The sequence below is a fragment of the Momordica charantia genome (assembly GCF_013281855.1).
Source record: "Momordica charantia cultivar OHB3-1 chromosome 4 unlocalized genomic scaffold, Mcharantia_2.0 BLBB01000004.1, whole genome shotgun sequence".
NCBI lineage: Eukaryota > Viridiplantae > Streptophyta > Magnoliopsida > Cucurbitales > Cucurbitaceae > Momordica > Momordica charantia.
In genome coordinates, this window is record NW_028275162.1 from 2,679,456 (window position 1) to 2,702,236 (window position 22,781).

Below are 22,781 nucleotides of genomic sequence, written 5' to 3' on the forward strand. Positions count from 1 at the left end.
AACATTGCTTGAACATCGCAATGGTTTTAAGATCCAAACCGAGCTGGAGTCACCACTCCTTGGTATGTGAAGCATAGAAGGTTTATAATGGCTCCCAAACTTGGCAATTGTATAATTAGCATAAACTAACCAACATGAGTTGACCTAGTTATATTATGGTAAGAGAAAAAACAAAAAGGGAACTCATGGTGGCTACCTAAGAAGCTAAGATACTTTAGTTTGGATAACGTGTCCGTGTCATATACTTCAATATTCCGACACTTATCGGACATTTGTTAGCTCAATAGATGTATGTCACACTAGTTGTTTAAAGTAAATATGGATTCAACACTTGTTAGACACGTATCGAGTACCTTTTAACATAAGAAATAGACATAAATAACGTATGACAAAATAATAAATTTTTAGAGTAAAATAGGCTCATTTTTTAAGCATAAAAATACTTAAACTTATTGACTTTGAGTTTCCTTCTCATATAAAAATGATATATACTTTAAAAAAATGATATATTTTAATAAACATGTCCTTGTTGTGTCTGTGTCCTAGATTTTTAGAAAATGATGTGTCACCGTTACTGTGTCTAGCGTCCATAACTGAGCTTCTTAGGTGGCTACCTACCAAAGATATTAAAATTCTACAAAACCTGCCAATGTTTTTTATAGCCAATATTTTTACCAGTTGTCTAATAAGATTACTTGAGTAACACGTAACTCGGCCGACATTCACGGTTATGAAGTAAAAAATGAAAAAAGAAAAAAAAGAAAGAAGAGAAACTGAGGAGTTGATGAAACACAAACTCATCAAACCATATTGTTCATTGGCCTCTAAGACATTGTCTTTCTTGAGGCAATCACGATCGTCTCGCCGCTAACTCAAAAGCCAAAATGATTCCTCAAAAAGCTTGGCCACAAGATTGCTATACTCTGAGCGGCTGCGGGGCTTCAGCCTTTGGATTCCACTCATGCTTCAGAATCCACAAGCAAAAAGTTAAATGCTGATTCGGAAAAATGAATACAGAAGCTCGTGCTGGCCTTCACTCATGGAGAAAAACCTGTGTTTTTATCAACATTGGCACTTATATTCACAATCACATCAATTGAAAAAATATAATTGCACGCGTGCACTTGTGTGTATGTTTCTGACTTTCTTGAATAAGACAAAACTCTCTCAATTGCATTGCTTTTCCTACAATTTTCAACAAACTAAAAGATCCTTCGAACAATATCAAATAAAAAAAAAGGTACATAATTGAATAAGATGCATTCGTGTGGTTATAGAGAAAATACAATGAATGCCGGTGAGTAGGAACCTGGTTGGAGGGAGACATAGCTTGGACATAGCTGAGATATGATGAAGATCCATATCTCAATAATGCTACAGCACACTTTTTTAAATGAGGTTGAGATTCCCCATGTTTCTTCAGCCATTGTTATATATATGCTACCATCTTAGTCATAACACGAAGCCAAATTGAAATTGCTTGATTGATTGGTAATTCAATAGTTGGGCCTTTGTCTCCTCTAATCAAAGAAGGAAGATGGATGCCTCTGCTTTGAACCCAAGAATCTCTCACCATGTTCGTTCAAACAGCTTGCCCTCAAAGCCACACCCACTCATCAACCAAGTTGATGAGCAATTGGTCAGATTAAGGGATTCGGAAGCCACATCTTCTTCATCTTCATCTCTATGCCATAGACTCGGTGCCCTTCAAGATTTGCACGACTGCATCGATAAGTTGCTTCTTTTGCCTCTCTCCCAACAAGCTCTTATCCAATTGAGTGATAAGGAACTGCTAGATGACTTACTAGAAGGATCTCTCAGGCTTTTAGATTCGTGTGACATAGCAATGAATGCCCTGTTGCAAACCAGAGAATGCACAAATGAATTAGAGTCCTTTTTACGTCGAAGAAGAGGTGAAATTGGTACTGCTAGTTCACTTCAGGAATGTTTAAGTTCCAGGAAGATGATAAAGAAAGCAATCCACAAAGCCTTGAAGGGAATGGAAAGCAAGCAATCCCACAAAGATCATGGAAGTTTGACTATTGTCAACTTGGTAAAAGAGGTTGAAGCAGTGACATACCACAGCATAGAATCTTTGCTGTCCTTTATAGCAGGACCAAAGATGCCATCAAAATGGAGCTGCTGGTCTTCAGTTTCCAAGTTTGTGCAACCGAAAAGAGTAGCCTGCATAAGCGAAGAAACAAACATAAGTGTAGTAGAAAGATTGGATTTGACATTAAGTTCAATTACCAACCACCATACTAACAAATCAAAATCCCTTATTCAAGTTGAAGACATGCAGAACTCGCTGAGGGAATGTGGGACAAGCATTAAGGAAGTTGAAGAAGAACTTGAAAATCTTTACAGGTTCATCATCAAAACTAGAGTGTCCCTTCTCAATATCTTTAACCACTAAATGTGAAACCTTTGAAGGTGTCATCTGCCCCTGCCATGGTCACAAATTTTGAGTGTTGAACAAAATTATGTAGAACACCCCATAACGGAGTGTGCTCATGCTTGTATAAATATACATAAATATGCATATATGATGCACTATTTTTGGTTTTATGAAGAGCCTTTTTGCAACATTGCTATAATTTGAGTTTTGTCTAGTGTTTTCCATAATTTAAAGCAACAAAAACTCATATTACTCTTATGACGTTTGAAATTGCAGTGAATTTCATATTCAACATCTCCTTTGAGGAGAGAAGTTTGCCAATCTAGGGGTAAGAACAAGCACAACAGAATAAACAAAGGGATGCCATTGAATGAATTAGGCTCATGACTTGTTAAGTAAGACTTGAGAAAGAACTTTCAATAATTGTAATTTGATTTATTCAATCTTTTCTAGGAATAAAAGACTGATTAGTCATCATTGATGTCAAAGCTGAATTCACTTGCAGTATGGGAATGTCTTTGAGAACAGAAAATTGGCGAACGAAATTTTCTTTCCTGTTGCAGTGTTCACAAAGAGAGATTCAAATCTTCAAAGTTTTAAAATCCTACTTTTAAGAATCTTAAAAATCTTTATAGTTTTAAAATCCAACTTTTAAGGATCTTAAAATCTTTATAGTTTTCAAGTCAGTAAAACCTTCACATCTTTAGTGTCTTCATTATCTTCAAAGTTTTTAGTCTCTAATTCCAGTTCGCAAAATCTGAAACTGAACAATTGATAAAATAAACAGTGAAAGATAATAAGATCTAAGTGTATTGGCTTCTGTGTTTGTAGACAAAGCTAACACGATCTAATTGAAGCTAAAATTTTAATAAGACAAATAACTATAAATAATAAACAGATAAAACAAAGATAAAGTTACTAACAATCATAATAGTTAAAGATAAACTCTGCATGCCTCTTGTAATCAATGAAGTAATATCATTGGTACCTCTTTTGTGCATGGATGGAGTTCAACACAAGTACAATGTTGAATTTGAAAGCAGGTTACTGTCCTAGAGACATTCAATTGTCGGAGATAGTTGCTACTTTGGATGAGATACCTAAGAGAGGTCTAAAAAACACATAAACATGACCAACTAGATGCTAACTTTTCAATTCTTTAGTTTGATTCTGACACTCGGCACTTAAGCAAACTGGTCCAAAATTTTGGACAGGATTTATGATTTTTCAGAAGGTAAAAAGATTCAAACTGCAGAGTAGCTTGAACGAGTCCAGTTGTTGGGTAGTTTCACATCGGTTGCGAAAGACAGATGAAAACCTTATCTCTTGACTAAGCTTTTACCATGAGAAGACGTTTTTTTTTTTTTGACACCAATAAATAGTATAAGAGGTGGTTGTTTTGTTGGGAATAAAACTAGTTGGAATGAGGACAAAGCTATACAAGAAGACAGTCTTAGAAGTCGAAGGTAAGCCACTTCTTAAGCTAGTTTATGACAAACACTGCTAGTTTCGTCAGCAGGTTCGTTTTAATTTTGTGTGCGTATACAGGGAAAGAATGAAGAAACAGCAACACATAAAATATTCTGACATCCTAACACCAACAGTAATGGTTGAAAGCTGTAAAAGGCATGCGTGGTGTGAAGAAGTGATGCTTTTCCAGCAAACTAATGAACCTTATAAACAAATGGATATATTAATCCATTATAGTGTCAGATTCATGCATGTGGATACAGAGAAAATATGATAAAAGGCCAGCTTTGAACTCGGTGGAAGGGAGACATAGCAACAAAATTGCTGAGATGGAGTTGCAGATCCATATTACAATCATATAGCTTCTGGATTCTATTTTATTTCTTCAGCATTTAAAAAAATGTGGTTGAGGTTCCTACTGTCCCCTTGGTCTTAGTTATATATACTTCCCTGAATTCAAGAAAATGATCATTAACTGAACTTACTCAACCTTTGTAATTCAAAAGCTAGGCCTTTGTCTTCTCAAAGATAACAATCAAGAAAGGAAGATGGAAGCCTCTGCTTTGAACCCAAGAAACTCTCATCATATCCGCTCAAGCAGCTGGCCCTCAAAGACACACCCGTTCATTGATCAAGTCGACGAGCATTTATGCAGACTGAAGGAGGCCTCAGAAGCCACATCATCAACTTCATCTGAACTATGCCATAAACTAAATGGCCTTCAGGATTTGCATGATTGCATTGATAGGTTGCTTCTGTTGCCTCTCACCCAAAATGCTCTGGTCCAAGAGAGTGATAAGAGATGGCTCGATGATATACTCGAAGGATCTGTCAGACTTTTGGACTTGTGTGACATAGCTAAGGATGCACTGTTGCAGACAAAAGAATGTGTCCACGAACTAGAGTTGGTATTGCGCAGAAGAAGGGGAGGTGAAATGTTCATAGCAAACGAGCTTCAGAAATGCTTAAGTGCTAGGAAGTTGGTAAAGAAAACAATCTATAAAGCCTTGAAGACAGTTGAAACCAAAAGTTGCGAGAAAAGTCAAGCCACTCCGGCCATCGTCAGCTTGTTGAAACAGGTTGAAGCAATCAGTTACAACATTGTCGAATCCTTGTTGTCTTTCATAGCAGGACCCAAGTTGCCATCAAATTCAAGCCGTTGGTCTCTCATTTCCAAGCTTGTGCAACCCAAGAGGATAGCCTGCGAAGTTGAAGAAGCAAGTAAAAATGAAGTGGCAATGGTTGATGCTGCATTATATACAGTTTCCAGTCAAAAAACAAATAAACCTGATTTTCTTGTGCAAGTTGACAATTTGCAGAGTTCATTGAAAATATTTGGTTCAAACATTCAAGAAGTTGAAGGTGATCTTGAGGCTCTATACAAGCGCCTTATTAAAACTAGAGTCTCACTTCTCAACATCTTCAACAACTAAGCCTGAAATTTCAGATTGTAGTATCATGGCCTATCCCATGAGAATCCATTTTTGTAGACTGTAAAAAAAAAAAAAAAACCAGTAAATATACCAATTTATTCTGGTTTAGACTCCCATTTTTGACTTCAGGCACGGTCTTCTTGGTTTCTGATTTTCTCACAAGAACACTATCAATTATTAATATCATCTTGCTATTAATCAAACTGTAATAACTTTAATTGTTCCATTAATCAGCCTGATGAACTGATGGAAAATAAGTAATTACAATAAAAAATTATAAAAATAGCAATCATCGAGTAACTTTTTTCTTATGGTCTAATTTCTGGTGAAATCATAGTTTTATTGGTCAACTACGGTTGGAAATTGAGTACCTTGAATTTGATCCATTGCCAACTCTTAAGATTCTAATTGTCTCCACAATGGCAGACTTAATATGCCTCAAACAATAATGATATGCAGACTGTATGCGACCTTCATGACAGTTTGATCTAATAATCTGTATAATAATAAGGCCAAAACAGTTTTATAATTAGTGTTAGTTCTGGAGAGCAATCAATTTGGATCTTGCCGCTTCTTGCACAATAACCAATTCCATAAATGATTGATTAGCAAATCGAGTTTTATATTTTAGGAGCGCCCACCAAAAAACAATACACTATACGTAGTTTTGAATAAAAATATAATCATGTAGGTGATTGATTTCATAAAGTATGTGTACATAAGGAAAGTTATACCCTGTAGCATCCACGGTGGAGTCATTACGTGGAGTAGATCAATCAGAAATGAAGTTGGGCCCCTTCTGAAATCAAACAAGTCTGCTGCTTTGATATGATTCCTGCTTAAAATATAGAAGAAATTGATGAATGCGCATGTGGGTATGACCTTAACTAATAATGTAAAGGTGGTCATCATTATTGAATGAAAAGTTTTGTCAAGACAACTCGTGGGCTTTATATGTTACGAAGCGGCTTGATATATATCAGGAAGGTGCATGTGAAAAATAAGGAGGAAAGAAGGTTCCTTATTTTTCATGTGAAGGGAAGAAAATGGCAAAAATATAATGTGACAATGAAGAAAGAAGGTTCCTGAAGCTTCTCACATGTGTTCAAGTGGGGAGTAACCTTCTTGTAGGAGTCGAAACACGTTAAACTAGTCTATTTATGAGTTGGAATATTGGGAGAGACTGGGGATCATGAAACATCGCGAGAACAAACCGTGCTTTATCAGTATTGCCTCTTTTAAAGAGTATAATCTCAATTGTGCAAAAATATGAATGCACCCTCTGTTTGTTACTTACTGGTCTCAGTAGGATAATGGAAATTGGGAATGTGAATTTAATAAATTGGTTTTCTCAAATCTAATTGGTTTTTACTGACGCTTGAAAATTTAGGATATGAAACCTAAGCTTACACGATATGTAAAAATCTTTTCACAAGCAACCAATTCCCCTGGGTTCCAAAAAACCAAATAAGATCATATCACAAAAGTTAAAAACCTATTTAGTTCTTGTTCATACATATGTGTAGCGCGTGGTCAACTGTTTGTTGCTTTCATGCATAAGACAGACTGTCAAAATTGCATGGCTTTCTTGTGATTTGCATCAAACTAATGGACCTTTCAAACAATACCAAATTTAAAAAGGTATATAATTGAGTAAGATGCATTCGTGTGGTTATAGAGAAAATACAATGAATGCCGGTGAGCAGGAACCTGGTTGGAGAGGGACGTGGCAAGGACATAGCTGAGATGTGATGAAGATCCACATATCCATAATGCTGTAGCATACTTTTTAAAATGAGGTTGAGATTTCCCATGTTTCTTCAACCCTTGTAATATATATACTACCATCTCTGCGAAAACATGAAACCAATGCCATCCATTATTATTACCAGTGTTGAAACAGTACATATGTACGATTGCTTCTTGTTTTTAACGAGTGGCCCATCTAAAGTTGGTTGCTATTTACTCCTATACTTTAAAAAGTTTCTAATAGGTCCAGGACCTTGTAAGTTTGTGTTTATCTTGTATTTTTAAAAAATTTCTAACATGTCCCTAACGTTCAATTTTGTGTCTAATAGATTTCTTTCACTAACTCCGTTAGTTTAAACTTACCTAGTACACTGATTGTATTTAATGTATTATTTAAAGATTACAGGGCGGTTGATCTCAAACAAATTTAGGTATAGGATGACATAAGCATTAAACTAACGAAAGACCAATTACACACAACATTAGAAGTTCAAAGGTGAATAATAATCTCCCTAAAACTCAAAGACAAAATAGACACAACCTTGAATGATCTATTAAAAACTTTTAAAGTATAGAGGATCTATTAAAAACTTCTAAAGTATCTAGTAGGGACATGGAAGTTAAATTCGAAAGGATTTAAGATCATACTACATATAATGGAAGAAACTTCTGTGCACTTGGGGACGGAGGAAGTTCACAAAATAAGATAGAATTTAAAAAGGCCATCATCAGCGTAAAGGCCAGACAATAAACATTATATAGCCTAAAATTTTAATGAAGCAAGTGGTTCCAATTTGTCTGTTTACTTCGGTAAAATATTAAAAAATGAATCATTCGTGTGCATTGAGGTACAGGTTACACTTCTAGTTGTGCTTGGTTCATATTAATCACCTTTTTTTTTTGCCGATGACACACTCCTTTTTTCTAAAAAGGACCCCAACACCATCAAAAATCTTCACAAAGTCATAAAGTTCTTCGAGATGGCATCGAGTCTCAACATAAACTACAAAAAAATCCAGTGTGTATGGCATCTCTACTTGTCCACAAATTACAAATCAGATCGCTAAGGAATGGGGCTGTGCATATGTGGTGTAATACCAATGAGAGAGTTTTATTAAAATTTTGAATCAATCTTACAAGAAGTTGGAAGCTTTTTAAAGAGAGAACCTCCAACGGCTAGTTGCCTAACAGAAAATAACTAACATTAAAAAAGGCTAACGACTAGTACTTAATACAAGGGAAGAATAAATGGTTTACATTACATCAATATGGGAGCTGGCCAAGTACCTATTTGGGTCTCCCCCAGAACAGTAACCCTAGAAGGGAGGTTTTCTAGAAGCCGATTATAGAAAGGATCCAACACTGGCTTAGCAAATGGAGAAATCTTTCCATTTCAAAAGGGGGAGACTCACCATCCTCCAATCGGTCCTCACAAATCTACCCATATACTATCTCTCCATATTCAAATTATCTAGCAATGCAGCAGATCTTATCAAGGTTTTCAGAGATTTTCTAACCGAATACAAATGGGAACCCTCATCTCATCAATTGGTCTCGCTCCCAGCTCCCAATTTGTGAAGGTGGCCTTGGTGTTGGGAACCTCAAACAAAGGAACCATTTGTGAAGGTGGCCTTGGTGTTGGGAACCTCAAACAAAGGAACCGAGCACTTCTTTCCAAATGGATTTGGAGATACATCACAGAACCAAACCAACTATGGAGAAAGCTCATCTCGGCAAAATATATAGGGTCTTCCTTGTTTATATGGCCAAACATTCGATCTAATGTTTACAAAGGCCCTTGGACTGGAATTTATCAACAAACCAGCTTTATCAAGAGTTCTGCTTTGTGCAGAGTTGGAGAAAACAGTCAAATTAGTTTTTGGAGGAACAGATGGCTCACGCATGGAACCCTGGACAGCCTTTTCCCACAACTATACGCCATTTCGACCAACAGAGAGACAGCTATCAGAGACTTATGGTCAAAAACATCTTCTTCATGGGATTATAATTTTCGCCGACCTCTAAGAGTTCTCAGATTGGCTGCGTCTCTCCCTCATCCTAAATGAAAACATACCCACCACCAATTTGACAGATGGACTTGGTCTCTTGATGCAACCGGCTCCTTCTCCACCAAATCGGCATTCAGCGCCCTCACTACCAATGTTCCCCGACCGGCCTCCACCCTCTTCCCTCGCATATGGCAAGGAAAATGCCCCATAAAGGTTAAGTTTTTTTTGCTGGGAGCTTAGTCATGGGGCGATAAATACCCATGACAGGATTCAAAGAACACACCCATATTTATCTCTCTCCAAATTGCTGTCTTTTTTGTTTTGGGGCACAAGAGACTACTGTTCTTTTGCATCTCGTTTTTGGAACCATCTCCTCACTTCTTTTGGATGGAAGACAGCCCTTCACAACAAGCCATCTACCTTTCTTGAACAACTCTTGGTGGGACACCCTTTCAAGAAGGAAAGAGCAACTCGATGGGTTCAGTTTGTTCGGGCTTTTCTGTGGAAATTATGGTTGGAGAGGAACAACGGGGTCTTTAATGACAAAGCCCTTCCTTTTGACATCATTTTTGATAGAGTTATATTACTAGCTCTTGGTTGGTGAAAATGTTTCTACCCCTTTAATAGTTAGTCTCTAAATGCCCTTATTACAAGTTGGCAGGCTTTCTTGTAATTGCCTATATGACTTTTTGTATATTTCATACCATCAATGAAATATTGTTTCTCACGGAAAAAAAAAGTGGTGAAATTAATTATATCAAGGAGTCATATCCTTGTTGTATGATACCAACTATGTCAACGGCACTCGTGGGCTATATAATTTATTAATTGCCCAATGAATTGCAGATTATATGCATATATTGAAGCTTTAAATAAATAAATAATGAGCTACCTGGTGATGAGGTGACATAGTACAAACATGGCCTGACATATAGTTGAAGATAGATGTGTAATTTAATGTAGAGGAAGGAAATTGACTCAATCACATATTTGCATGTGTGGAAGCAACAATCTTGTCTTTGCAAGTGAGGCCCAGGTCACCTCTTTCTTGATTAGCGAATAATATTGATGCCACTGGCTTGTATATGGAGGGATTCTCCTGCAAGTAGAACAAATTAATTTAATTAGTTTATGTGCCGAAAACATGGTGGATAAGAGACATTGCCAAACATTGCTGCAGAGATGTTTAGATCTAGATCATGGACAGTCTATAATTGAATAATCAGGAAGCATGCACGATCCCATATCATCTCTATTACAACAAAACTATACCTTCTAAGAAATAAATATAGTTGATAATTTTATTTATGTGTCAGATACATGCATGTAATTATAAAGAAATTTAACATAATTAATGGTGGAGATATGAAACAAGTGAGAGGGAAACGTGGCATGGACATTGCTGAATTGGTTTGTAGATCGATAACTTAAATTATATTTCAGATGAGCATGAGATTCCTCTTGTCTCCTAACCCCGGTTATATATATACTCCCTGAATGCCAAGAGATGAAGGCAGATTGAAATTGCTCCACTTTTTTATAGATCATTAGCTAAGATTTTAGCTTCTCCAACTGAGGAAGAAAAATGGATTCCTTTGTTGTGAACCCAAAGGCATCACTCCACATTCGCTCAAATTGCTCAAATTTTGTTAAGCAATTGGTTCTAACCTGCGCTGTTTACTTTAGTAAAATATTAAAAAAGAAATCATTCATGTGCATGGAAATGAGATTAAAAATATCAAGGAATCATGTCCTTGCCGTATAGCTATGTCAAAAGCACTTGTGGGCTTCATAATTTATGAATTGCCCAATAACAAATTGCAGATTATAGCACATGTTGAAGCATTGATTGAATAAATAATCAGCTAAAAACCTGGTGATGGGGTGACATAGCACAAAAATCGCCTGACATATAGTTGAAGATAGATTTATAATTTGATGTGCAGAGAAGAAACTGATCCGATCTACCCCACATTTGCATGTGTGAAGCAACAATCCTGTCTTTGTCAAGAGAGGCCCAGGTCACCTTTTTCTTGATAAGCAAACAATATTCATGCAATTGGCTTGTATATGAAGAGATTCTCCTGCAATTAGAACTCGTTAATTTAATTAGTTTATGAGCTGAAAACTTGGTGGAGAGGAGACAGTGCCAAACGTTATTGCAAAAATGTTTAGATCCAGATCATGAGCAGTTTACAATATAATTGAATATTTAGGAGGCAGACATGATCCCAAATCATTTGTCTATTACAATAAAACTATACCAAATTAAAAATAGTTGAAACTTAAGAATCCTAATTTTGTCAGATACATGCATATGATCATAAAAAATTTGACATTATTAATAGAGACATGAAACAGGTAGGAAGGAGACATGGCATGAACATTGCTAAATTAATTTTGTAGATCCATAACTTAAACTATATTTTGGACTAGAATGAGATTCCTCAGGTCTCCCAAACCCCAGTTGTATATATACTTCCATGCCAAGAGATGAAGGCAGATTGAAATTGCTCAACCTTTTCGTAAGTCAATAGCTAGACTTCTATCTTCTCCAAGTGAGAAAGAAAAAATGGATTCCTTTGCTGTGATCCCAAAGAAATCACTCCACATTCGCTCAAATAGCTTGCCCTCAAAGCCACATCCAATCGTTGCCCAAGTTGATGAACATTTGTGCAGATTGAAGTCTTCTGAAGCCACTTCTTCAACTTCTTCTTTAGGCAGCAGACTCGGCAGCCTTCAAGATTTGCAAGGCTGCATTGATAAGTTACTTCTTCTACCATTCACCCAACAAACTCTTGTCAATGAGAGCGATAATAAATGGGTTGATGACTTACTAGAAGGATCTCTGAGGCTCTTAGATTTGTGTGATATTGCTAAGGATGCATTGTTGCAGACAAAAGAATGTGCACGTGAACTAGAATCAGTTTTACGCAGAAGAAGAGGTGAAACGGTTAGTGCAAGTGATCTAAAAAAGTGCTTGAGTTCTAGGAATATGATAAAGAAGACTATCCACAAGGCCTTGAAGGGCATCAAAAGGAAGTGTTCCCAAAAAAGTGAAGAAAGTTCAGCAACCGTTGGCTTACTAAAAGAAGTAGAAGCAATCACATATAGCACTGTTGAATCAGTATTGTCCTTCATAGCAGGATCAAAGTTGCCATCAAAGTTGAGTCGATGGTCTTTGGTCTCTAAGGTGGTACAACCTAAAAGAGTAGCTTGCAACAGTGAAGACACATATGCAAATGAAGTAGAGATGGTGGATGCCACACTCAATTCAATTGCCAGCCACACAACAGATAAATCCAACTTCCTTATGCAAGTTGAAAACGTGCAGGACTCTTTAAGGAAATTTGAGTCAAGTATTCAGGATCTTGAAGAAGATATCGAGAGTCTATACAGGCATCTTATCAAAAATAGAGTCTCGCTTCTCAACATCCTAAATCACTAAGGCTGGAACTTAGATAATAGTACGATGGTGAATGCCATTAGACTTCATTTTTGATAAATGTAAACACCAAAGTGTGTATATATACCTTTCTGAGTTCATAAGATAAAACTCTTTTGAAATCAAAATCCAGTTTCTGAGCTTAGTATAATCTTGATCTTCTTCCCCCGATTAATTATTTCCAATATTTATATTACTGATTCGTGCTATCTTTCAAGGGGCGGAAAAAGACGCCACCCATATTCATGTCACAATTTTGGTATATCAACTTTAGGAGATCATAATTTCTCACTTGAAGTTGAAGGATTTTTAACTGCTAAGGAATGAAAAGAAAAGGGCGTTCACATTTTGCAAGCAATATTTTTCATGTAACTTAAACTATTCTAGGTTAATTAGGGGTCAATTAGCCAACCAAGGTTACCTGATGAAGCTAAGTATTGAATTTTAGATTGGCACTGCTGTCAATGATTCCAATTGCCCCAATAATGGCGATAAGCACCAGAATCACATGGTAGGCTGCCGTCAACTAAGAGACAATTTGCTCGATTATCTATATTATAGTAAAGCTAAATAGTTTTTTATTCATAAAAAAATTAATGCAAAGCTAAATAGTTTTCTGCTAATGAAGGTTAGCTAGAACGATCATGGCGGATCTTGCCACCTCTAGCACAATATTCACCACTTTAACTGATTGATCAAAACGTTGCATGAATCAAAGTACAATTAGGTTATCTATTTGTTCATTTTTACAGACAGAATTATGGGAGTGAGAAGATGGGAGCACAGCGGGGTCTGGGAGGTCTAAGAACTCAAAAGGAATTAATACATACTACATATAAACAGAAGCAACATGCAGCAGCAAAGGAAGCAGAATCGGGAAGAAGAAATTATGATAGCAAGCATTTCTAATCTTGTTCTTGTTTGCTTGCAGAAATTAGGAGGAAGAAGAAGAAAAAAAAGCATTAAACCCAAGGGTAAATGCCCTTTTCTTTCCTTGTGGCAGCCTAAAAAGAAGTTCTCTGCAGCAATGGAGGATCCGAAAATTATGGAAGGTTAGCCTGATGTAATTTTATCAAATGTAAGAGGTTGGAAATTATAAAATTAATAAGCCAGCACCATTCCTTTCTGTGTGGTTCCAAATATGTCAACAGCACTCGTGTGCTTCAAAATTTACCAATTGCTGGACAATCAATTGCAGAATATAAAATATATAGTAGAGGCATTGAGCAAGCGAGAAGGGAAAGACCTGGAGATGGAGAAACAGAGCATGGACATCGCCATGATATCTTTGGGAACAGAAAAGTAATTCGATGGATTGGGAGGAAGAAGATTCCCACACGTTTGCATGTGTAAAGCGACAATCTTGTCCCCTGCAGAGAGAGACCCAGTTCAGCATTTTCAAGGTAAGACAACAAAAATGGTGCGACTGCCTCGAATAAGAGACATTAACCGTATATTGACATGGCAGTCATTTGAAGGAGAAACATGAATATGTAAAATTGAGCTGTTGCGATATTTCATTACTTCTTTTATATAAATTCTCGTAAACAAAAAACAAAATTTTAATGTAAAAATCATTGGAACGTATACAATATAAAAACTTGTATATTGTAATAAGCATGTCCTAGTCAAGTCCGGGTCCTAGATTTAAAAAAATAACGGGTCACGGTATATGAGCCTTGTTCAGTACCTCAAAGAAAATAAACCATATGTAATTTTATAAAAGAATTGGGTGAGGCCCAATTGTCAATTTTTATGCAGCCAGATTGACCTTGAAACTCCAGGAAAGATGCTTTAACCTATTTCACTTAACTATTACAATACAGCTGTGACTTCTAAAGAAATAGTTTGTGTCAGATACATCCATTTGATTATAAAAGAAATTAGCATCAATAATGGTGGAGATAAGAAAGAGTTAGGAGGGAGGCATGGCATGAACTTTGCTGAATTATTTACTTCTGCATATCCATTAATTATAATTAGATGAGCTTGATATTCCTCATGTCTCCATCAGCCAAGTTATATAAATATGCTTCTCTGATGGCCAAAGGATGAAAGCAAGTTGAAACTGCTCTAGCTCTTTCGTAGTTCATTAGCTTAGGCTTTTGTAAAAAATGGAATCCTTCGCTGCAAACTCAAAGAAATCATTCCACATCCGCTCTAACAGTTTGCCATCAAAGCCACATCCAGTCGTCGCCGAAGTTGATGAACATCTCTGCAGATTGCAGGCCTCTGAAGCCACTTCTTCATCTTCTTCTTTGTGCCAAAAACTTGATCGCCTTCAGGATTTGCATGGTTGCATTGATAAGTTGCTTAATTTGCCACTCACCCATCAAGCTCTTGTTGACAACAAATCTATTGATGACTTGCTTGAAGGATCTCTCAAGCTCTTGGACTTGTGTGCTTTGGCTAAGGATGCATTGTCGCAGACAAAAGAGTCAGCACACGAACTCGAGTCAGTTTTGCGTAGAAGAAGAGGAGATGACATCGTAGGCAATGTTCAGAAGTATTTGAACTCGCGGAAGATGGTGAAGAAGGCAATCCAAAAGGCCTTGAAGGCCATGGAAAGAACAAGTTCCCAAAAAAGTGATGAAAGTTCAGAAATTGGTAGCTTGTTAAAAGAGGCAGAAGCAGTCACATACAGTAGCATTGAATCCTTGTTGTCATTTATAGCAGGACCAAAGTTGCCATCAAAGATCAGTAGATGGTCTTTGGTTTCCAAGCTGATGCAGCCCAAGAGAGTGGCTAGTAAAGATGAAGACACAAATGGAAATGAAGTAGAGATCGTTGATGCTTCATTAAATTCAATCACCAGCCACAGTTCTAATTTCCTTGTGCAAGTTGAAGATGTGCAGAACTCGCTGAGGAAATTGGAGTCGAGTATTCGTGACCTCGAAGGCGATCTCGAGAGTCTATATCGACGCCTCATCAAAAGTAGAGTCTCCTTTCTTAACATCCTGAACTATTGAGGCTTAAAACTTAGATAATAGTTTCATAGCCAATTCCATCAGGATCCATTTTTGTCAAATGTAAACACCACAAAACATATATAATATATACATATACCTTTTATAACTTTTTTGATATACAAATCAAGATTGTGAATTCGATATTATCTTCTTCGCTAGCTAACTTTTATTGCTATCTTTCTCACAAAATAAATAAATAAATAAATAAATAAATAAATAAAGGTAAAAAATTATTTCTAATCCTATTGTGGATGGAAACATGGTCTTATATCAAATAGAAGCAAAGAAGATCTTCATGCTCACTTAATACAGAGTGAACAATATAATATCATGGTGATGAGGGCAATAAATCCACTGGAAACTTTCATTGTTACAACCATCAAGGGTTGCAGACTGTTGGAGAAAAACAAATAGAAAAAGATTGTGTGTTCTCCCTTACAAGACTTAAACTCTGGTATGTTAACTAGAGGTCAATTAGTTAACCAAGGTTACCTGATGAAGCTAAGTATTCAAATTGGCATTGCTGTCAAATATTCCAATTGTCTCAACAATGGTGATAAGCACAAGAATCACATGGAAGCTTGCGATTAACTTTCATGCAACATCATGTAGGCTGTCTTTCACCTAAGGGACAGGTTGATTCAATTATAAGTATAATAATATAACTAATCAGTAAGCAGGCCGTATCTCATCGTGTGGGATTTAAATAATAAATAATGAGCTGAGTTTATGGTAGGAGAGTCAGCATGAAAATCGTGGAGATGTTATGGAAGATGGATAACCAATTTGATATGTAGGATGAGCAAGAAGATTCACGAATGTGCATGTGTGAAGCAACCTCTTCTTGTCTCCACATTGACAGGCAAGCTTAATCTTTTACAATATAAACAGATCTGAACAGGTTTAATTTAATTTAGATATGAGTTGGAGACATTGTAGAGAGGAGACATTGCAACATCGGTATCTAGATCCAAATTCAAATGCCAAAAATTGCGCTGATTCCTGAAAAGTCTAAGCATATGAAGTTCCAAATGTCTCCCTCGCTTCCTGATATATATTAAGCAGATAAAGAGGGGAAAAACATAGAGATAACTTGGCTGTTGGATATTTGTAGAGCAATGAAGGAATGTCTTTATGAACTTCGGTCAGCCATTCATCGAAGACCAGGGGGTGAAAGTGGCCTGGAGATAGAGGTTATAAAGTCCTTGTCTTCTACAAATGTTGTAAAAAGAGCAGTCCACTCGGTCATGGATGGATCCAAAGTTGTAAATAGCTGAAAGCAAAGACAGCCTGCTAATTGCAACAAAGGTATAGAACTGCAGCCATGGTTAGCCTGTTGATGGTTGTGAATTCGATCAGTCCAGGTCTATTTGAATCGTTTCCTTATTTCTAGGAAGCCGAGGCTGTTGGTTGGTATTACTGCTCAGAGCAATGCAAAACAAATAATTAGTATCTCAAGTATTGTTTAGGATGCAAATACAGCCTCAGTCGGTTATAGGTGGATAAGATCCTTGGTAAAAATGTAAGAACAAAATGTCTAATGGTATGAGACTTTCTAGGTAGAATCTGAAAATACAAGCTTGTGGGCTTAGGAGAGATATGTCATCCTAGCAGAAATAGAAGCAAGTGTAAATGAATTTACTGGTGTGGATGCTCAATCAAACACACATTAATTATCTGGATAAGCAAATTCATCAACATCATGGTAATTAAGAATGTCCAGAAGAAGCCAAAATAAGTGGATTTATGCACAAAATATCTAGAGCAAAGACCTAATCATGAGGAGTGAGCAGATGGAAACACAGTGGGGGCTGGGAAGTTTGAGAACTCAAAGGATTTAATACAAACTACATATAAGTAGAAGAAAGTCTGTGATGTGGACCCATAGAATATGACAAATGGAGACGGTCATTGTTTCTGAGCTTACCCGTCTTTTATTGCAGAAATTAGGAAGAACAAATGGTTTTCTTGATGCAATTTTGTCAAATATAAGAGGTTGAAAACTAGAAAATTAATAAACCAGCACCATTCCTTTCTATATGGTGCCAACTCAAACACAGCACTCGTGTACTTCATAATTTACAAATTTATCAAGAATCTATTGCAGAATATGAAGTATATAATACGGCAATGAGCAAGAGTGATGAGGAAAGACCTGGTGATGGAGAAACACAGCACGGACATCGCCATGATAAATTAGTTCAATGCATTGGGAGTAAGAAGATTCACACGTTTGCGTGCATAAAGCGACAATCTTGTCCTCTGCAAAGAGAGACCCAGTTCAGCATTTTCAAGATAAGCCAACAAAAATGATGCCACAGCCTCGAATATGGCAAGATGCTCGCTCGTGCACTTGGAACGCATTGGTTTTGATTAAATAATGAGTTGAAAGCTTGAGGAATAAGAGACATTAACTGTACATTGACATGGCAGCCACTCTCAGTATGTGCCGAAGGAGAAATATGAACTTGTAATTGTAAAATAAAAGCTGTTACGAAATATCATATTTCTTATACCCTCCACATAAAATTCTCATACAGAAAAAGAAGAAAAAAATTAATGTAAAAAACATCGGAATGTATACAAATCATTATGTGTATTTATTTAGAATGTATATTGTAATAAGCATGTCTGAGTCTATGAATTTTCATTTTATAAATAATTTTTTAATGCTGCTAGACCCCACATCATTCCCAATACTAAAATTTTCCTATAATTGGGTGAGGCAAATTTTTTATTTTTATAAAGCTAAATTGGCCTTGAAACTCTAGGAGACAGTGGTTGACCCCATTTCAGTTCTCTATTAAATACAGCTATGAATTACAAATAAATGGTGTTTGAGTCAGATACATCCATTGGATTATAAAGAAATTGGCATCAATAATGGTGGAGATAAAAAAGAGGTGGGAAGGAGGCAAGGCATGGACATTGCTGAATTATTTGCTTCAACAGAGCCATTACTTAATTATAATTAGATGAGCTTGAGATTCCTCATGTCTCCCTCGGCCAAGTTATATAAATAAGCCCTTGAAGGCCAAAAGATGAAGTCAAGTTGAAACTCCTCTGGCTGTTTTGCAATTCATTAGCTAAGGCTTTTGTAAAAAAGAAAATGGATTCCTTTGCCATAAACTCAAAGAAATCATTCCACATCCGCTCGAACAGCTTGCCATCAAAGCCACATCCCGTTGTTGCCGAAGTCGATGAACATCTCTGCAGATTGCAGGCCTCTGAAGCCACCTCTTCATCTTCTTCTTTGTGCCAAAAGCTTGATGGCCTTCAGGATTTGCATGGTTGCATCGATAAGTTGCTTCTTTTGCCACTCACCCATCAAGCTCTTGTTGACAAAAAATTTGTTGATGACTTGCTTGAAGGATCTCTCAAGCTCTTGGACTTGTGTGCTTTGGCTAAGGATGCATTATCGCAGACGAAAGAGTCAGCACACGAACTTGAGTCGGTTTTGCGGAGAAGAAGAGGAGATGACATCGTAGGTGATGTTCAGAAGTATTTGAACTCACGGAAGATGGTGAAGAAGGCAATCCACAAGGCCTTGAAGGGAATGGAAAGAGCAAATTTCCAAAAAAGTGATGAAAGTTCAGAAATTGTCAGCTTGTTAAAAGAGGCAGAAGCAGTTACATTTAGCAGCATTGAATCATTGTTGTCATTTATAGCAGGACCAAAGTTGCCATCAAAGATGAGCAGATGGTCTTTGGTTTCCAAGTTGATGCAACCCAAGAGAGTAGCTAGCAAAGATGAAGACACAAATGGAAATGAAGCAGAGATGGTGGATGTTGCATTATACTCAATCACCAGCCACAAATCTGATTTTCTTGTGCAAGTTGAAAATGTCCAGAACTCGCTGAGGAAGTTGGAGTTGAGTATTCCCGACCTTGAAGATGATCTCGAGAGTCTATATCGACGCCTTATCAAGAATAGAGTCTCGTTTCTTAACATACTAAATCACTGAGGATGAAAACTTAGATGATAGAATCATAGCCAATTCCATCATAATCCATTTTTGTCAAATGTAAACACCACAGGACATATATAATATATACAGATACCTTTCATAACTTTCTTTTTGCAATTCCAATCAAGATTTTGAATTCAATATCATATTCTTCTCTAGCTAACTTTTTGTAATACTAATATAGTTGATCTAGTCGGGACACGGATATAGTCACATATCAGATAAAAGTGGTAAAGATCTATTAGTGTATTGGTATGAAGCTTTTTTTGGGTACACATAAAACCCTAAAGTAAAATTATGCAGATTTAGGCCAAAATTAGACAACATTATAAGAGATATAGGGAGCTCATTATCGATCTAAGGTCTCTTTAGATGGAGGGGAAAGACTACCCATTATCCAACTCACCATTTTGGTTTCAAATCTGTAACTTTTCATTATTTCAACCATCAAGGGTAGCAAACTGTTGGAGAACAAGAAAAGGAAACGGATTGTATTTTTCTCGTCCAAAGTTATTTTTCCCTTACGGCTTAAACTCTGGTAAGTTAACTGGAGGTCAATTAGTTAACCATGGTTACCTGATGAAGCTAAGTATTCAAATTGGCATTGCTGTCAAAGATTCCACTTGTCTCAACAATGGCGATAAGCACAAGAATCACATGGAAGCGTGTGACTAACTTTCATGCAACGTTATTCGGGCTGTCTTTCATCCAAGGGATAGATTGATTCAATTATACGTATAATTGAATATTCATTCCTACAGGCTGAAGAAATCAAAGGATTCAATTATATGTATAATAACAAAGCTAATCAGGCCGTATCTCATCATGAAGGATTCAAATAATAAACAATGAGCTGAGTTGGATGGTAGAAGAGTCGGCATGAACATCGCCGATAGGATATAAAAAATCAAGCTTTGCACCCGTGCGCAACTGTGAAGCAACTTTCTTGTCTCCACAGAGGCCAGCAAACTTAATATTTAAAATACAAACAGATCTGAACATGTTTAATTTAATCTAGGTATGAGTTGGAGAGTTGGTGGAGAGGAAACATTGCAACAACAGTGTCTAGATCCAAATGGAAACTGCCTAAAATTGCGCTGATTCATGAAAATTCTAAGCAGATGAAGTTCCAAATGTCTCCCTTGCTTGCTGATATAAATTAAGCAGGTAGAGAGGGGAAAAAACACAGAGAGAACTTATTGAGCTAGCAGTTGGATGGATCACTCAGGCTGTTGGATATTTGTAGCTAAGCAATGAAGGAAAGTCTGTATGAACTTCTTGAAGACAAGGAGTTGAAAGAGCTCTGGAGATTGAGGTTATGAAGTACTTTTCTTCTACAAATGTTGTAAAAAGAGCAATCCACTATGTCATGCATGGAGCCCAAGTTGTAAATAGCTGAAAGCAAAGGCAGCCTGCTGACTGCAACAAAGATATGGCACTGCAGCTATGGTTAGCCTGTTTATGGTTTAGGAATCAGTCCATCTCGGTTTGTTTGAATCATTATTATTCCTTATTTCTGGGAAGTCAACCAAATCCAGTGCTGCTAGTTGGTATTTATTGCTCAGGGCGATGCAAATCAAATAACAAGTCTATCAAGAATTGTTTAGGATGCGAATACAGCCCTCAATTGGTTAGAAGCGGGGAAGATCCTTGGTAGAAATGTAGGAACAAAATTCATATTGGTCTGGAATTTTCTAGGTATAATCCAAAAAGAAAACCATGTGGATTTTAAGTCTAAAGGGACTGTCACTATGGAGATGTGGAGCGACTCCTAACAGAACATGGAAGTGAATGGAAATGAATTACTGGTGTGGATGCTCCATCAAACTCATAACACCTAAATTACTATGCATGTAACGTCTCTGTTATGTGAGCCCACTTAACTTAGAGGTTAGAGCATCACATTTGTAATGCGATGGTCATTGGTTCGATTCTGATAGCCGGCTTTTCTCTATTGATTTTTCACATATCATGGTGATCGAGAAATACCAGAATCAGCCAAAAGACGTGGATTTAAGCACAAAATACCAAGAGCAGAGACATGATATCATGATGAGTGAGCAGATGGAAGCACAGTGGTGACTGGGAAGTTGAAGAACTCAAGGATTTAATACAAACTGGAACTACTCATAAGTAGAAGAAAGTTCTGCCCGAGGAGAGTCAAGCTCAACATGCAGTAGCAAAGAGAGCACAATCATGATGTGAACCAATAGAATATGAAGTTTCCCTGTCTTTAGAAATTGAGTCGGTACCCTCATTTCTTTGCATGAATTAGGAAGTAGAAAAAGAAAAAATGCATTAAATTTAAAGGTAAATCGCCTTCTCTGTCCTCATGGTAGCACAAAAGGTTCTTCCCTGAACCAAGCAAGGTTCCGAAAGTTGTGGAAGGTTGTCCAGATGTAATTTTATCAAATGTTCCAGGTTAAAAATTAGAAAATTCATAAGCCAGCACTCATCATTTACAAATTTCTCAACAATATCCTGCAGAACGTAAAATATATAATAGAGGCATTGTGCAAGCGAGTGATAACGGAGAAACCTGGAGATTGAGAAACAGAGCACGAACATCGCCATGAGATCTTTGAAAACAGATAAATTGATTTGATGCATTGGGAGGAAGAAGATTCCCACACGTTTGCACGTGTAAAGCGACAATCTTGTCCTCTGCAGAGAGAGACCCAGTTCAGCATTTTCAAGATCGGGCAACAAAATTGATGCCACTAACTCGAATCTGGGAAGACGCCCGCTCGTGCAATCGGTAACGCATTTCCCAGACATTTTTACTGTACAATACATTCACATGGCAGCCATTTTAGGAGAAACTTCAATTTGTTAAATTGAGATGTATATTTCATTACTCCCTTTCATCTTTTATATAAAGTTTTCATAAACAAAGACAAATTATGTCATTTTCTTAGGTAAAAATCATTGGAATGTATACAAATAATAATATATGTATTTTAACAAAAAAATTGGCAATTAATGTCTCAAAGAACACTCAGAGGAACATCTTGCAAAACAAAGAGTTAGCACTCTTAAGGTTTTGTCAATATAGGATTCTAGAAATGACTCAATTCAAATTCACGTACCTTCCTCTCTTGCACTCTTGGTACTCTTGGTATTTATTTGAAGGAGAGATAACCATTGAAATCATGTGCCCACCTCAATGGCTATGGGATTTTAGGTGGATAAGACGGGGAATGTAGTTAAGTGGTTACTGCTCAAGTGATAACGATGAGTTAGGCAACAGTTATATAAAGTCACACTTGTTCAGAAGTTCGACCTTCGTTGCATCCAAACTTTCTCCATAAAGGACATGCGCAGAATTGGACTATTGACTT

General features: G+C 36.9%; 6 protein-coding genes across 7 annotated transcripts; 5 read left to right on the forward strand and 1 right to left on the reverse strand.

The window, feature by feature from the left end:
* Positions 1-1,057: 1,057 nt before the first annotated feature.
* On the forward strand, positions 1,058-3,806 carry LOC111007932 (uncharacterized). The gene has a single exon (XM_022280485.2). The coding sequence runs from the start codon at positions 1,538-1,540 to the stop codon at positions 2,414-2,416; it is 879 nt and encodes a 292-aa protein (XP_022136177.1). The 5' UTR covers positions 1,058-1,537; the 3' UTR covers positions 2,417-3,806.
* Positions 3,807-4,154: 348 nt separating this feature from the next.
* LOC148211641 (uncharacterized) lies at positions 4,155-22,726 on the reverse strand. Of its 2 annotated transcripts, XM_088123435.1 has the most exons (12): positions 22,530-22,726; positions 21,980-22,104; positions 17,629-17,735; positions 13,751-13,874; positions 10,933-11,143; positions 9,952-10,158; positions 7,012-7,151; positions 6,036-6,136; positions 5,673-5,797; positions 5,393-5,448; positions 5,156-5,303; positions 4,155-5,069 (listed from the first exon to the last, which is right to left on the reverse strand). In XM_088123435.1, exons 1-5 carry the CDS (start codon positions 22,592-22,594, stop codon positions 11,082-11,084), a joined length of 483 nt encoding a protein of 160 aa, XP_087979561.1. In that variant the 5' UTR covers positions 22,595-22,726; the 3' UTR covers positions 4,155-5,069; positions 5,156-5,303; positions 5,393-5,448; positions 5,673-5,797; positions 6,036-6,136; positions 7,012-7,151; positions 9,952-10,158; positions 10,933-11,081. The 2 variants fall into 2 exon arrangements, with proteins under 2 accessions (XP_087979561.1, XP_087979560.1); XM_088123434.1 differs by lacking the exons at positions 17,629-17,735; positions 21,980-22,104; positions 22,530-22,726 and adding an exon at positions 13,955-14,068.
* LOC111007746 (uncharacterized) lies at positions 4,417-5,386 on the forward strand. Its single transcript, XM_022280216.2, has one exon. The coding sequence runs from the start codon at positions 4,417-4,419 to the stop codon at positions 5,299-5,301; it is 885 nt and encodes a 294-aa protein (XP_022135908.1). The 3' UTR covers positions 5,302-5,386.
* LOC111007747 (uncharacterized) lies at positions 11,579-12,702 on the forward strand. Its single transcript, XM_022280217.2, has one exon. The coding sequence runs from the start codon at positions 11,632-11,634 to the stop codon at positions 12,505-12,507; it is 876 nt and encodes a 291-aa protein (XP_022135909.1). The 5' UTR covers positions 11,579-11,631; the 3' UTR covers positions 12,508-12,702.
* LOC111007750 (uncharacterized) lies at positions 14,603-15,594 on the forward strand. The gene has a single exon (XM_022280219.2). The coding sequence runs from the start codon at positions 14,619-14,621 to the stop codon at positions 15,471-15,473; it is 855 nt and encodes a 284-aa protein (XP_022135911.1). The 5' UTR covers positions 14,603-14,618; the 3' UTR covers positions 15,474-15,594.
* Positions 17,970-19,543, forward strand: LOC111007625 (uncharacterized). Its single transcript, XM_022280043.2, has one exon. It carries the CDS (start codon positions 18,583-18,585, stop codon positions 19,435-19,437), a length of 855 nt encoding a protein of 284 aa, XP_022135735.1. The 5' UTR covers positions 17,970-18,582; the 3' UTR covers positions 19,438-19,543.
* Positions 22,727-22,781: the final 55 nt, after the last annotated feature.